A 15,371-nucleotide genomic window follows, 5' to 3' on the forward strand; every position below is an offset into this window, starting at 1 on the left:
AAATCACATACATTTGCAGGGATCATAATTTCATTTTCCATGATGATCTCTTTCATAAATCGCATTACAAAATATCCACAGTCAATGCTATTAATTTGTCGGGGACACTGCAAAAAAACATTTACATACATTAATTTTACTCCACATAATTGTTTAAAAACAACATTAATTTTGACATACCTTTATTTTTTGCCATGAGATTTTCTTTGACTTTGACACTTTAGGCACTTTAGAATTACTATTAGCACGATAAATTTGCAAAGCGCTAACAAAATGAAGTTAACTTCACATGAGTAATTATTATAAATAATAATACATATATAAATGTTAAATTAAAAGAATCTATACTCACTTCTCAAACTTTGTTTTTAAATTTTGATGTTTTGTTAGCTCACCATTCAACGGATCCATGTAATATATCACCTCAGTATCGGGATTGATGACAATCAACACCCAATGTTTCCTGCACCCAACATTTAATTATTGCATTAAAAATTCAGATTCCATAGAGTTTGTTATCTTTAATTTAATAACTTTTTGAATAGAAATCTCACCCTAGATTGCAAGGTGCAAGAATCATCTTATCCTTGAACTCCTCATCTTTCAAGAGTATCTTTGCTATGGCATTTCCTAGATTATCCTCCCGTGATACATGTGGGGAAATGAAGGAGAACTTATTTATTAATCCATTTGGACTAATAAACTTGTCATACAAATATCTAGAAATGAACGACAACAATTGATATTAATATATGTCAACAATGTAAATAACATTAATATTAATTTATTTGTCAGATTGGAGAACATTTGTAATAATAGTGGTACCTGGCAAATACAGTGATAATAGATGCACTTAACCAATTGTGATCAAGAATCTCTTTTATACTCTCTACACGTAGCTGCTCTAAAAAATCCTCACCAAATATACTTTCCTCCATTTTTATTTCAATTAACGATTCAACCCTCATCATCTTTTTCACATACATATCAAGGAATGGTAAATTTGCAAGACCAGTTGAACCGCCAACTCTAGGAGACTCTTCAATTTTGAACCTTTTGTTGCTTTTGTTAGGTGATGAAACTGAATATTCAACACTGTGTTGAATATTCTTACCTTTGATTTGGGATTGATCAGGAATCTAAAAAGTTGTATTAATTAAGGTTAGTGATCAAATAATAAAACAAGTAACAATCAAGCAAGTTAAAAATAAGTAACTTACCTTTTTACATTCAGCAGCAAATTCAAGAAGTTTCATTGGTCAAGGCACAATTGTTCCTATTGCATGACCAACCAGGGATACATCTCCACCATCAACAGATATAGGCAATGAAGCATTTGGCACAATAGCAACTTCAATATTAACCTTAACATACCCAGGTGGTAACGTCATGTCGTGCACCGTGTTACCTTTGGTGTTATATAGTTTGCCACGAGCAACCAAACAACGACCCGGGGATGATAAATATATATTAACAGGAAAGAGACCCTAAACCAATAAGATATGTAAAAACATTAATATCGTTATTAAAAAAATATGGAATTTGAAAGCTAATAAAGAAACAAATTACCCCAGGAATGTTGCCAAATGATCCAGGGTTACAAGAACCTTTATCACTAGGTTGTTGACTCTCTGCTATTTTTTCAGGTAGTTGCCTTTCTGCCGCTTTTTCAGGTTGTTGCTTTTGTGCCACTTTTTCAGATTGTTGCAACTTCTCTAACACTTGTTGAGGTTGCTGCCTTTCTTCCACAGGTATGGTTTGTTGCCTCAAAACCCCAAAACCATAACTCCTAACACGCCCAGGGTAGTTTGGGAGATTTAGAGCCTCAAATAATATATCTGTAGGACCAAGGTCTTGTCTCTCTTCTTCAGTTAGAGCTTCTGTTAACTTCTCCTGACATTGATAATTATGAAAGAAACAACCAAAGTTTAGGATATGAAAATAATAATTGAAAATAATATTGAGAAGAGCTCAATGAATCATTATAATAATTGAAAATAATATTGAAGGAAACAACCAAAGTTTACTCAACTGCCACAAGAACACAGAATCATCATGTGATTTTTTTAGTTCAGCCAATGAAATTGATAACTCAAAATCATGCAACATAATGGCCAATTTTTGAAAGTCCATTTGTGTGGGGCGACTTTGATAAGTTTTGATAAATTTTACTTATAAGTTCAGCCAATGAAATTTATCAACATAGTGTCTAAAATATTAACATTCGACTTACACATTGATCCACAACTCTTTGAACATTCTCATTATCAATCACCCCGTTCTTGTTGACGCGGGCAGCCTTCCACACTTGACTACGACTTATCTCATCAACTTCCGACTCTTCTATCTGTATATACATTTTGACAAATTAACATAGAAATTAAAAAAAATGTATAATATTATACAATACATTTATACACATACTTACCATATCAGCTTCAAGACGAGCACACCCTAAACGTGACTTTCTATAAGGATGTTGAGGAATTAACGCTCTTTCTCGATTCTCCTTACTAACTTTCTGCATTAATTATAAAAAAATGTACCAAGTGATAAAAGTATACAGAGGTGGCAAACATGTGTGGTGAATTAGTTAAAATGATTTAGAAATTGGAAAGCTTTCTTCATAAGCTGAATTGGTGAACCAGCCGGTTTGGTTTTGACAACATTGTCACTAGTCAGACTTGTTTTGCCTCCTTGTTGTGTGATGATCTATATGAGTGGTTTACTTGTCAACTCCATGATCAACATGATTTTAGACTACATTAATGTAATGAATAACAAAAATCCTATTATTGCATAAATCCTGTTTACGTGTCCCCTCACTTGAAAGGCTCTGCATTCTTTAATCTCATGGAACTGTGTGGTTATGCTAAACTCACCACCAACCCACTCGTACTTTGTTGGTTATAGGTCTATAGTTTAATTCTTCGGGTATATTATAAAATTATACGATGAGGTAAAACTATAATTATGCAAAACTTTAAGAATCCATAACCAAGTGATAAAAGTATTACCTGAAACTTTTCAGACATACGTTGCGCTGCAAATTTATCCCAATCCTCTTGTTTTATACAATAAGAATATTTGGCCGGGCGATGTTTAACAAAACCACCCTTACCATCTCTTAGATATGACCTTGCCATTTTTGTTCTAAATGCCCTGTGCAACTTTCCAGCTTCTCTGTATACAAAAGCACGATGTTCCTCTCCAATTACAAAAGCTTTCTGCAAACCATTCAATTTATTAAAACATAGTTCAGTTTATTTAAACACCCCAACAAATAGATTTACGGAATTAAAATTTTACAACTAGCTTGAGTCAGTGTATTACTTCAATTTCATCCCAAATGTTTTGTTTATAAACCCCTACAACCTCTTTATTTATTTTCGCACTCCAATTGTCCAAGCTTATTGGAACTAACCGACGAACTGTGACACCAATGAAACTAGCAAACATCTTGCTATTATGCTTGATTGGTTGACCTCTTGCATTCCATTGAACCTATAAAAAAACAAAATTAAAGTGCAAATAAAGAATCAACATTCTTGATAATATTTATTTGAAGGATTATTCACGAGACTAGCTCATAACTATCAACATTTTTTTCAATTGTTATTTTACCTCAATCCTCTTTCCATTGCTTTTGGCTTTGTGAATTTTTTGCAACCGGGTCACACCTCGTTTACCAACTGTTTTCTTACTAGATGAACCACCTTCATCATCAACAGAAGCCATATTTCACCTATATCACATAAGACAAAGAAGAGATTGAAATGCATTCTTCATATAATGGTGATAGAACTAAGCTCTTGTCAGTCTCAAGTTAAATTTTCTCACATGTGGAAAACACTAATATGCATGGTTAAATATATTAAGAAAGCACGAGAAAAAGGATAATCCAGGATTTAGTCCTACATGGTAAACTTAGAAGTTAAAGCATTATATTAACATAAGCTTCGTGTCTGTAGGAAAACAAAACATACACAAATCACCATTGATATCATACAACGGAAATCTGAAGTAAACGTGAAATAACTGAAATAGTGTTCGTGTTTATATAGTAATCCGATTATGTATTTCTGTATCTTGTACATGTTCTTGTACAGTTGTAGACTTGTAGTTTATCTATAGCACAAGTAGCTAGTGCACATGGTAGCACATGTATGTAGTTGATAGTTCTTGTAAATGAATATGTTGAGTCAACATATTCTGTTAGTGTTCATTATCTAGTGGTAACTTGTAAGTCTTTTAGGTCCATCCCTAAGGTCTCATTATGCTTTCTGAAATATAACAGAGTCATTTTCTCTTCAGAGAAAACATACTGTCTCATTTGCTTTGCACTCTTTCAAAGTATAATATGCTATATAGAGCCTCTAAGTGGGCCTAAAATTCGCATTTTTCCTGAACCATCGGAGTGCACGATCCACAGCTTGTATATATGCTCTTGTACATTTGTTAATTATGTATAGCATCAGGTAGGTAAGTATGTCTCTGGTAGTTAGTGTAGCTTCTAGTTGCAAGTAGCTGGATGTGCTGAGTTAACATATTCAGTTAGTGTCAGTAGTCTAGTGGTCATTTTGAGGCTCTTCTGTCCTCATCCCTAAAAGTAGTCTATTTGGTATTTTTTTACATTATGGTTTTTTTATCCTCATTCCAACTTATAATATTCTAGATCTATGAAACATTCTCTTCCTGATGACGAAATTAACGATCTGCAGGTACTTAAAAAGAATTAATTCATCCAACATTTCCTTCTTTATGATAAAAACCACTTAACTCAATACATATACAATCAAAGTGTAATGTGATTTTTGAAAGTCAATGATTCCAAACCTATCTAATTACAATCAATATATAATTAGAGCAATCAATCAGCTTGCACATAAGTCGGCCACATCCTTAGTTAATTTACCCATTTATATGATACAATCAAAGTGTATTTATGAAGTGGGTAATTTTCACCACACATGTTAAATGGTGAAATAATTTTATGATGAAAAAATTGCAAGCCAGTTTGGTAGAACGTAAGTATATTAAAAAAAGAAAAGGTTTGACTAGAAAGGGTCTTAATTAAAAAAACTCATTGGGGTATTTTCCACGAAACACTTACATGGTCAGTTCAATCAAGCCAGCCATAGAATACTACAAGTGTTTTTGTGAATCTCGTGAAGTCATGTTCATTCATCTACCTACCACAAATATCTACTAATTCTTCACACTATAAAACCATGTAACCTCAAACATGATAATTACAACACAACACTCTTCATCCCCTTTCCTTTTCTACAACAACCAGTTCAGCAAATTAACCTTCGAAACTAGTATTCATCAATATATCAAGATGGTGACTGTTTCTGAAATTCGTAAGGCTCAAAGAGCAGAAGGCCCTGCAACCATCTTGGCTATTGGCACCGCAAATCCGGCAAACTGTGTTGAACAAGCCACATATCCTGATTTCTACTTTAAAATCACTAACAGTGAGCACAAGACTGTACTCAAAGAGAAATTCCAACGCATGTGTAAGTACAACTCACTCTTGATATTAATTTACATACCATAATTGTTTGCACTAACTGACCAATTATATATTATGTGTTTGGCCTTGGCATTATTACCAAAAATTGTACGTTACGCTGATGATATGTCTTTTTTTAGGCATCACATTGAAATTTATAAGCAAAACAGAGCCATACAATACAACTGATGCCTAGAATCTGATATCTTTTACAACAATGAATGATGGATCGAGTTCAAACCAGAACCAGCAAGAAGCTATAGTTAAAATTTGGAAAACTTTAGCATTCAAAATCACCTAACCTAGACAAATATTTTATAAAAATGGGTTCAATAGTAAAGTAGAACAATTCAAAAAGCTCAGATTTATATTCTCAAAAGCAATTCAAAAACCTCTGATTTATATGCACAATGAAGAATTATAAATCTCAAACAAATCTCAGATTTTAAGATAAATCTCATATTGTATCAAAACCTTCTCAGCCCTTTGTTTCTACACTTCCGATTCGAACATAACCAAACATGATTGCAAATGATAAAAGCTCAAAATAAAGAAGAATTTGTATCGTACCTTCGAAGATTTCGGTGAAGACTTCAACTCCGGTACTGTCTCAGAGCCTGCGATTAGAGTATGTGGCTGTGTTTGACGGCGTGAGTGAGGGTTTGGCAGAAATTTAGCGAGAGATAGTTCGGCGGAGAGAAGCTTTGGCGGAGAGAAGCTTCGGCGGAGAGAGGGTTTGCAGAGAGAAGGTTCGGTGGAGAGAACGATTGCAGAGAGAAGGTTCGGCAGAGAGAAGGTGGCGGAGAGAAGTTTTGCGATTAGTATTGTGCACAATTAGATTTTGGTGGCAAGCTGAAAAGATTCAGTATTGTGCGCGAAACCTAAAAAATGCCCGCTAATATTTTAATTTTTTAATTTTTTAATTTTTTAATTTTTTTAATTAGTATTAATAGTAGCGTTTATTCCAGAAGTGCTAACATTGGGATGGCTAATATAACATTAGCGCTTTAGATAAAGTGCTATCAAAATTACAAAAATTCTTGTTCAAAAAAGTGAAAAATGTTAATAGCGTTTTAGAAGGGAGCGCTATTTTAGTCAACAATATTAATAGCGTTTTATTTAAAGTGTTATCTTATTAGCATTTAATAATAGCGTTTTTATACAAAGTGCTATGAAAATCACGTTATATATATTTTATAATAGCGCCTTAATATAAAGTGCTATTATAGATGTATTTTTTTTCTATTTTAATAGCACTTTTTCAAAAGTGCTATTATAGATGTATTTTTTTCTATTTTAATAGCACTTTTTCAAAAGTGCTATTAAATTAGGCGATACAAAAAATCAATTTTGTTGTAGTGTTTTCAGATCCAACCCCCGTGTTGCGTATCCTTTGTCTTCCGTCCTGGCAAATCATTTCAAGACAAAATCCCAATCCCCAGTAAGTCCATCTACCAAGCTTCTCAAACACTCGTATGTGTCATTCCTTTGATACTCGTCTGTATCTCCTTTTGATGCTCGTATGTGTCATTCTTTCGATACTCGTCTGTATCTCCTTTTGATGCTCGTATGTGTCATTCTTTCGATACTCGTCTGTATCTCCTTTTGATGCTCGTATGTGTCATTCTTTCGATACTCGTCTGTATCTCCTTTTGATGCTCGTATGTGTCATTCTTTCGATACTCGTCTGTATCTCCTTTTGATGCTCGTATGTGTCATTCTTTCGATACTCGTCTGTATCTCCTTTTGATGCTCGTATGTGTCATTCTTTCGATACTCGTCTGTATCTCCTTTTGATGCTCGTATGTGTCATTCTTTCGATACTCGTCTGTATCTCCTTTTGATGCTCGTATGTGTCATTCTTTCGATACTCGTCTGTATCTACTTTTGATGCTCGTATGTGTCATTCTTTCGATACTCGTCTGTATCCCCTTTTGATGCTCGTATGTGTCATTCCTTTTGTACTTGTCTGTATCTCCTTTTGATGCTCGTCTGTGTCATTCTTTCGATACTCGTCTGTATCTTCTTTTGATGCTCGTATGTGTCATTCCTTTGGTACTCGTCTGTATCTTCTTTTGATACTCGTCTGTGTCATTCCTTTGGTACTCATCTGTATCTCTCCTTTTGATGCTCGTATGTGTCATTCTTTCGATACTCGTTTGTATCTCCTTTTGATGCTCGTATGTGTCATTCCTTTGGTACTCGTCTGTATCTCTCCTTTTGATGCTCGTATGTGTCATTCTTTCGATACTCGTCTGTATCTCCTTTTGATGCTCGTATGTGTCATTCTTTCGATACTCGTCTGTATCTCCTTTTGATGCTCGTATGTGTCATTCCTTTGGTATTCGTCTGTATCTCCTTTTGATGCTCGTCTGTGTCATTCTTTCGATACTCGTCTGTATCTTCTTTTGATGCTCGTCTGTGTCATTCTTTCGATACTCGTCTGTATCTCCTTTTGATGCTCGTATGTGTCATTCTTTCGATACTCGTCTGTATCTCCTTTTGATGCTCGTATGTGTCATTCCTTTGGTACTCGTCTGTATCTCCTTTTGATGCTCGTCTGTGTCATTCTTTCGATACTCGTCTGTATCTTCTTTTGATGCTCATCTGTATCTCCTTTCGATACTCGTCTGTATCTTCTTTTTTATGCTCGTATGTGTCATTCTTTCGATACTCGTCTGTATCTCCCTTTGGATGCTCGTATGTGTCATTCTGTCGATACTCGTCTGTATCTCCTTTAAAACACTTGTCTATCTTACCTTCCCACTAGACATACTTCTGCTCCGACCACTTCCATGTAGTAAACATTTCCTTTGAGAACCTTGTATTGGCACCTTGGGCTACGTTACAAGCTCTCACCATTCATCCAATGACTCACTGTAAATATTTCCATCAGAAAAACAAAAATTCTCCTTCCCCAGCAGATATCAAAATAAAAATAAAAGAATAAAAACCACCCCATCTCCTCGGGACAAATTTCAGGTCTTCGGTATTTAATCTTCTTTTACTTCGAATGTTCGAAAGGCTGGCGCCAATCTCACCTTCGAGTATAAGACGATTAAATAGTGGCAGCTGTCATACCCCAAATTTGTCCTACCCTTTCAATCTTATCTGGCTTATACTTCCCATTTCATCTGCATACCTCCATTAAGGCATTAACATAACTCATGCATCATTAACATCTAAAAGCATGTGATCAAAGGTCATAAAGCAAGCTGAGTTTCACTTGGGTCTCGGTACAAGGTATTTGGTTATGAACTTCATTAAACTCAGGGCTTCTCAAGAGATCAAGTATTTAGGTGGTTCATCAAGGATTCAAATAAATTTGCTTGAAATTAATACTTTGATTCTTTCTCAAACAAATAAAGTCGTGAAACTGCCTCTCAAATAAAGGAATTAGAAGTTTTGGGTTCATGCGCTCATTTAGGTCCATTAATTGAAGATGGAATTCAAGATGCCATGATCTTCACTTCTTCTGTGCTTCAAATTATATTTTCTCTTCAAGGGTTCCTCATGGGGTTGCTCTTCTTTTAGTTCTATTCTTTCAGCTACTGGCGCTTGTCATACAAGTTGATATGGATTAGAAGTTTGGATTGAAGTCAAGGTTTCTTTGAGAAGTGAAGTCGAATTTGGATCCATTAATACTTTGAATTCGAATTTGTGTTTACATTTGTCAAATGAATCAAAGTTCTCAAGCATATAAGACTAGAAGATAAAGTGGAAGGAATTCGGAATAGTTGCAAAAGCTTTATTACTTGAAGAAAAGTTCACATCCGATTCAAGCTCATTCAAGTATTATCCATGTTTCATTCATTCTTCATGCCATTGAGATCTAGAGGTAAAATCAGAAGAAACATCGTTGAGATGCCCACAAAGTCATTCATAAAGGAAAATTTACAAGATTACAAAATTGTCCAAAGGTTCTCATCCATTACAAAAGTTCAGAAGATCCAAATGTCTATACATTCATCCAATTTCAATTACACATTACACCTTTCAAATACAAAAATTGTTCTAAAGTCTTGATTCTATCTCTTGTTCCATCTTGTAAACCTTTTCCTCAAAGCTCCAAGCCATACCCCATTCCACACAAACCTTCATAATGCTACACGAAACGCAACCGAAGCCAAATCTCAATCCTGCAACATTCAAACCATATCACACGACTATCTTCATTCAAAACAGTTTTGCAAACTAAACCAAAACAGTCCCATTTCGTATCATTTTCAAACTAATTCATCCTAACTTCTAACCAAAAATAGAATTTCAGAATCAGCGCCTGCATACATATTACTTACCACCAACTTGCAGCCATTTCTTCACTTGTTAAAAGCAACCTACATAACCACTTTCCCAAACAGAATCACAACAGTACAGCATCAAATCCTGCACACACTCATAACACAAATATAACCAATTCAGATCCATACTAAAAGAAAAAGAATAAAAACCAGTCACAGCTACATCAGTACATACACAAACAGATACACTTCTTGAAAGAAAATCCTGCATACCAAAAAAACAGTTACCATTCTAACTGCAACCTAACAGAATTTTATAACCAATCCCTAACCATGTGTAAACCTATCAACTAACTTTCTAACAATCCTATAACAGAATTCAACTCACCATAACTAACTGAGTTTGTCAGTTAACTCAGTGAGTCTATCTTAACTGAATCCAAACCTCCCTATAACAACCTTCAATCCTAGTCAGCAATCTCCAAACCTATCTAACTGAAACCGAACCTATCTCCAAGCCAAAAACTCTCCCGAACCTACACTCTATATAAACTACCTCCCTCCGCAATTCAAACACACACGCCATTCACACTCCATAATCCACCACCTTCATTCTCCATTCTCTCCCACTTCTACACAGACGCGCTCATTCACCACCACTACACTTCATCCATCATCATCTTCATCAAACTCACACTCTCTCTACTCTCAGTTCTTCCCTCGGATATCTCACCATTCATCATCTCCATCAACACCTCTCAATCACTCTCACTCTCTGCAAACTCATGCTCAGTTCTCACCTTCAACCATCATCCCTCAGCTTTCACGCCACACGACTATGAACTCACATTCTCCCATACCTCACTCACTCTCACGCAATAATTCAACAACAGAAGAAACTGCGCACAGAATAGAAGAAGATAGAAGAAGAAGAACAAATCAAAAGAGAAGAAGAGATTAAGTCGTAACTGAAATGTGAAAAAGAGAACATAATGGCTAACCTGTAACAATTTCTCTCGATTCATCTCCAACAGCATCATCATCACCGAATCATCGTTTGAATCGCCTTTGCACCACCTTCAACACATATCGGAGAAGAGATTGAGACGAGAGCCTGAGAATTGAATCGAAGAGGCGAGAGCGAGAGTTTGAATCGGAGACGAAGCTCGAGCCACGCCGTTTGCCAGAGTTGAGAAAGACGTAGACGGAGAGATGAGCGACGCGAGGGGATGAGTCGGTAGTTTGTTCAATTGCTCGCGGCGAAGAAGAGAGAAGCGAATCGGAGAATTCCGTCTTCATCCGCACCACCGTCACACGCGTTCGTGAGAGAGGGAGAAGAACTCCAATAGTCACAAGTAACCCTAATTCCCAAATTCTCTTCTTCTTTTATTTTTGAATTTGTTTTATTTGTTTTATGTTTATTAAAAGTCACAACAAAATATGAATAAAACTTGAATCTGGATCAACGCAATAAGCTTGGGCCGAACAAAATCGCTCCTGGCATACCCCCATTGGCCCGTTTACCGCCACTCTTGGTGGCTGAAGAAAGAGCAATAACCTTTGGGCCGAGTTGCTATGCATCCCTGGGCCCATGCATTCTTTGATAATTCTTGCACAAAATTCTGCAATAACAAAAAATCTTTACAAAAACAATTGCTGGGCCGATCTGAGTGGGCCCTGCGCCCAGTTTCAATTCACCATCCTTGTTTTCATCTTGCCCCCCCTGGCTCTATATTTTAGCTAGTGAAATTTAGTTTTTACTTAGTCTTTTCCCATTATTTTTAGGCAATAAAATTGCTAATTTTCTTCCTCTTATTTTAGACTTTAGTACATATTTTTGTCATATAAAAATGTTCATAAAAAACGTTAGCTTTAGGTTCACGTTTTAGCTTCTTTAGCTTGATTAAAATTCAACTTCTTTCATAAAAACTCATAAAAAAATAATAGTACTTTTAATTCACTTTTGTGCTATATTTTGACTTGTTCTATTTCATGCTCTTATGCTATTTTCATATACTCCACTTTTTGCTTTATTTCTCATGTGTCTTTTATTCCTAACCATAGGTAGAAACCATGATAACATTAGGTAGAAATTCCCTTCATACTTAGGCTAGTTTCTTTTTCTTTTCAACATCAAAACATCTAATAACTATCAAAATAAAATCCCCATAAAAATACAAAGAAAACACTTAAAAAACATTAATAAAAAAGTGAAAATCATTAAAAAGGGAATGGAAGCTTGAATCTCCCTTGCTTTAGGGAATCATTCGAGTGCTTGGATCTCCCTTGCTTTAGGGTTCCATTCGGGCGTAAGTTCCCAAATTCTAAAAGACACAAACCAAAGAGTAACTCGAGTTTCCCTTGCTTTAGGGATTTCCTCGAAACACTCAAACTCTCTCTCTTTCTCTCCTTTCTTAAGGGCATTGTTATCTCCGCTATATTGCATCCTAGGTCGATCCCTTATGCAAGAGCGCGAGCGTTAACTCCGCCCAACTAAAAAACACAAAAACAAACAAAACTATGGAGCCGAACTACGGCGCTCTGATTCCTGAAAAGGATACGTAGGCATTAAGTCGCGGGGCTTGAACGAGCACATTTGTAAATAATTCCTTCTTTTCCCCGTATTTCCTTTTGCATGCATTCACATATAGGTAGACATAGTACACACCCTTTAGATAGAAACAAACATAGGTGAATACCATCGAGTACGATGGGCGCGAGGGGTGCTAATACCTTCCCCTCGCGTAACCGACTCCCGTACCTAGATTCTCTGGTCGCAAGACCCTATTCCTTCCTTTGTTAGGTTTTCTGATATTCCTTTCCCTTATGGGATAAATATATTGGTGGCGACTCTGTTCATTTTTCGCGAGCGTGCGACAAGCTGTATCTGAGAGGCCTCAGAAGAAGAGCTCTTCAGGTATTCATGTTTCTGAACCTAACTCTATTTCTGTTTTAAATTCAAAATCTGTACCAACAGAAGTTCCTCAACCTTCTCAACCAGAAAATCAACCTCAAACAGCCCCAGTTGAACCACCTCAAACTACCAAAGTTCTCACCCCTCCTTCTTCACCCATAACCAATACTACTTCTGACCATATCATTAATACACTCGTTCTAGATATTCAACCCCTTCAAACCCTCTATCCTCCTCACTCAAATGTCCCAATTTCTCAACCTCTACCTCATGCAAACTATTCCCCCATTGCTAATCCAGTTACCAACAATTCACCTGAATCAGAATCCAAAAGTACTGGTTCTTTGGCTCAATTGTTTCGTGACTGCAATTTCACTCCTAAACCTCGTCCTGAACCTGAGCTTGTGGTGTTAGACGTTGAGTCAGAAGAAGTAGAATCTCATCTCTCTCTGGATAGAGAACCTCAACCCTACTTCTTTCTGAACCCAGATTCTGTTGTCACCAGACTCAAATCCCGCCGGGAATTTTCTGTTGGTGTACATTTTGAATTATTAAATCTGAATATGGAGACAGGTTTAGAGACATTGAAGGCAGCACATCATTCCAGGATGGATGATGTTGAATTGAGAAATCTCTGGAGGATTTTCAGAAGAAAGATGAACTCTGAGTTTCTTAAGCTTCAGAAGGCGTGTGTAGTAGAAGCTCCAGGTCATCTTAAATTTCTAAGATCCTATGAAGAATTATGGGTCAGTCATCTCAAGGGTAGGTATTGTCTTGAAGAAAAAGAGTTTCTTGATGAGCTTGCAGAAGGTGTGTATGACCAAGCGCCTTGTCTTGACATGGTCGTGTGGAAGCCCCCACATTCTGTTATGACTGGAGACTTTCAGTCTATATTCAACTGGCTAACGGATAATCCCTCAAATAAAGCACCAAATATGGTATATCCAGCTGTTGAATACCCTTCAGAAGTTGCTGCTCCCACTCCTCCAAGGAATCTGGCTGCTATTCTTCAGGCTCTTGAAAATGGAGATTCTAATCTTCCTGCACCAGAATATGCTGAAGATGCTTCTATGTCAGAAGCTGATGCTGAGAAGCAAAGTACTGAGAATCATCCTGCTGAGAAACTTCCTATTCAGGAAAATCAAGATGATGTTCTCATGCTAGATGCTGCTGTTGAGCATGCTGTTCCTCTGAATGATAGCTGTGAAGCTTCTTCTGCTGGACCTTCTGTTCTGGTGAACGCTGTGAAGGATCTTCAACAGAACCAAGTTGATATTGCTTCTCGTTTGGATAAGCATGAGGAAACGCATGAGGAATTCAGAACCTTCATGAAGAAGCAGACTGAAAGCACTTCTGAGATTCAAGACCTTCTGGCCAAGATAGTTTCTAAGCTAGGCTAGTCGTAGTCCTTTGGTCTTAGTTGTCTCTTGTTTCTTGCATCTGTTTCTTGCATCTCCTTATGTATCTTCTGATATGTTTTGATGAATCAATGAAACATTATCTTCTCTCATATTTTTTTAAACTAAGGTTACAGAACTTACCAGAGTTTTTGCTCTGATACATGTTCCTTCTTAAAAGAATGTTCTGAGTCATTCATGCTCTGACTTTTGTCGTCTAGTTTGTTCTGAAACATTTCAGAATGTAAAGATGCTCTGATGATGCTCTAGTACATTCAAGAATGTTCTGATACAATCAAGCATGCAATGACTCAAGAAGAAATTCAAAGCTCTGAAGCTGTCCTATGGAAGCAAGATGCAGAAGCTCTGAATGTTCTGAAGTTATAGGCAAATGTGAACGTCTCGACTGAAATGGAAAATACTCAGGGAAGTCTTTTATTTATAAATTCTTCCAGTATTTATTTCAGGAGGAGATTGTTAATCTTAGGGGGAGATTGTTAATCTCAGGGGGAGACATATTCACACACTATGTTTATATGCTTATGCTATAACTGTGTAATTGTCTTTGGTCATTGATCCGCTGTCGCGCGCAGATCAAAACGAGTAGTTTTTCAAAAACGTAGTACAGCGACAATTTAACTCGAATATCGTCTCTCAAGGATTCTTAGTTATTACTAACTGAAATCGAATTGGGGGGGGGGTGGTTTGGTTTCTGATTAACAAAAAGTACTTAAAATAAGTGATTCTAAAAATAAGCTAAACGACTAATCTACTATTTCGGTTTCCCAACTTATCATTGATTCATATAATTTCCATGTCCTAAGCGGATTCTAATCCCTTTTCGACAATAGTATCAATTTAAAAGCGCAACTGACACTAAAAGACTTATATTCCTAAATCCCGAATTAAGCAAACGGGTTAAATCCTTCGTGAATTAAGCAAACACGATCAAACATACGCGAATTAAGCAAACACGATAAAGTAAAGGAATATTAGGTACAATCAAAATTAATCAATACTTGTTCTAAATAATTTGAATTAAGCAAACAAGATATATAGCATAGTATTGAAAGGGAAAATTGATTACTGAAAATTATAGAACCTCAAAGTTGCGGTGGAAACCGATTACTGTAGATAAGTCTGGTGATTAGTTCTCCGTTCAAGCGTATAGAGCAAAGAGTATTTTTTCGTGAATTGTGAAAGTGAATAGTAGTTGTACAGCCAGACCTAGCTAAAGAGAGGACAAAAGGAAATTCGGGTCACAATAACCCAACTGGGTCAAAAACATCCCGAACCCGACC

At 36.3% G+C, this 15,371-nt stretch overlaps 2 protein-coding genes across 3 annotated transcripts; both read right to left on the reverse strand.

The window, feature by feature from the left end:
* Positions 1–348: 348 nt before the first annotated feature.
* On the reverse strand, positions 349–1,256 carry LOC131594429 (uncharacterized). Its single transcript, XM_058866554.1, has 4 exons — positions 1,221–1,256; positions 826–1,139; positions 555–719; positions 349–463 (listed from the first exon to the last, which is right to left on the reverse strand). The coding sequence occupies exons 1-4, from the start codon at positions 1,254–1,256 to the stop codon at positions 349–351; spliced, it is 630 nt and encodes a 209-aa protein (XP_058722537.1).
* LOC131644842 (uncharacterized) lies at positions 1,005–6,399 on the reverse strand. 2 transcript variants are annotated; one of them, XM_058915452.1, is made up of 9 exons: positions 6,089–6,398; positions 3,625–3,745; positions 3,334–3,504; positions 3,018–3,227; positions 2,429–2,521; positions 2,234–2,347; positions 1,570–1,893; positions 1,221–1,487; positions 1,005–1,139 (listed from the first exon to the last, which is right to left on the reverse strand). In XM_058915452.1, exons 2-8 carry the CDS (start codon positions 3,736–3,738, stop codon positions 1,260–1,262), a joined length of 1,254 nt encoding a protein of 417 aa, XP_058771435.1. In that variant the 5' UTR covers positions 3,739–3,745; positions 6,089–6,398; the 3' UTR covers positions 1,005–1,139; positions 1,221–1,259. The 2 variants fall into 2 exon arrangements, with proteins under 2 accessions (XP_058771435.1, XP_058771436.1); XM_058915453.1 differs by lacking the exon at positions 3,334–3,504 and having other exon boundaries at positions 6,089–6,399.
* Between the last annotated feature and the right edge of the window lie 8,972 nt (positions 6,400–15,371).

This window comes from Vicia villosa, linkage group LG1, assembly GCF_029867415.1.
Source record: "Vicia villosa cultivar HV-30 ecotype Madison, WI linkage group LG1, Vvil1.0, whole genome shotgun sequence".
NCBI lineage: Eukaryota > Viridiplantae > Streptophyta > Magnoliopsida > Fabales > Fabaceae > Vicia > Vicia villosa.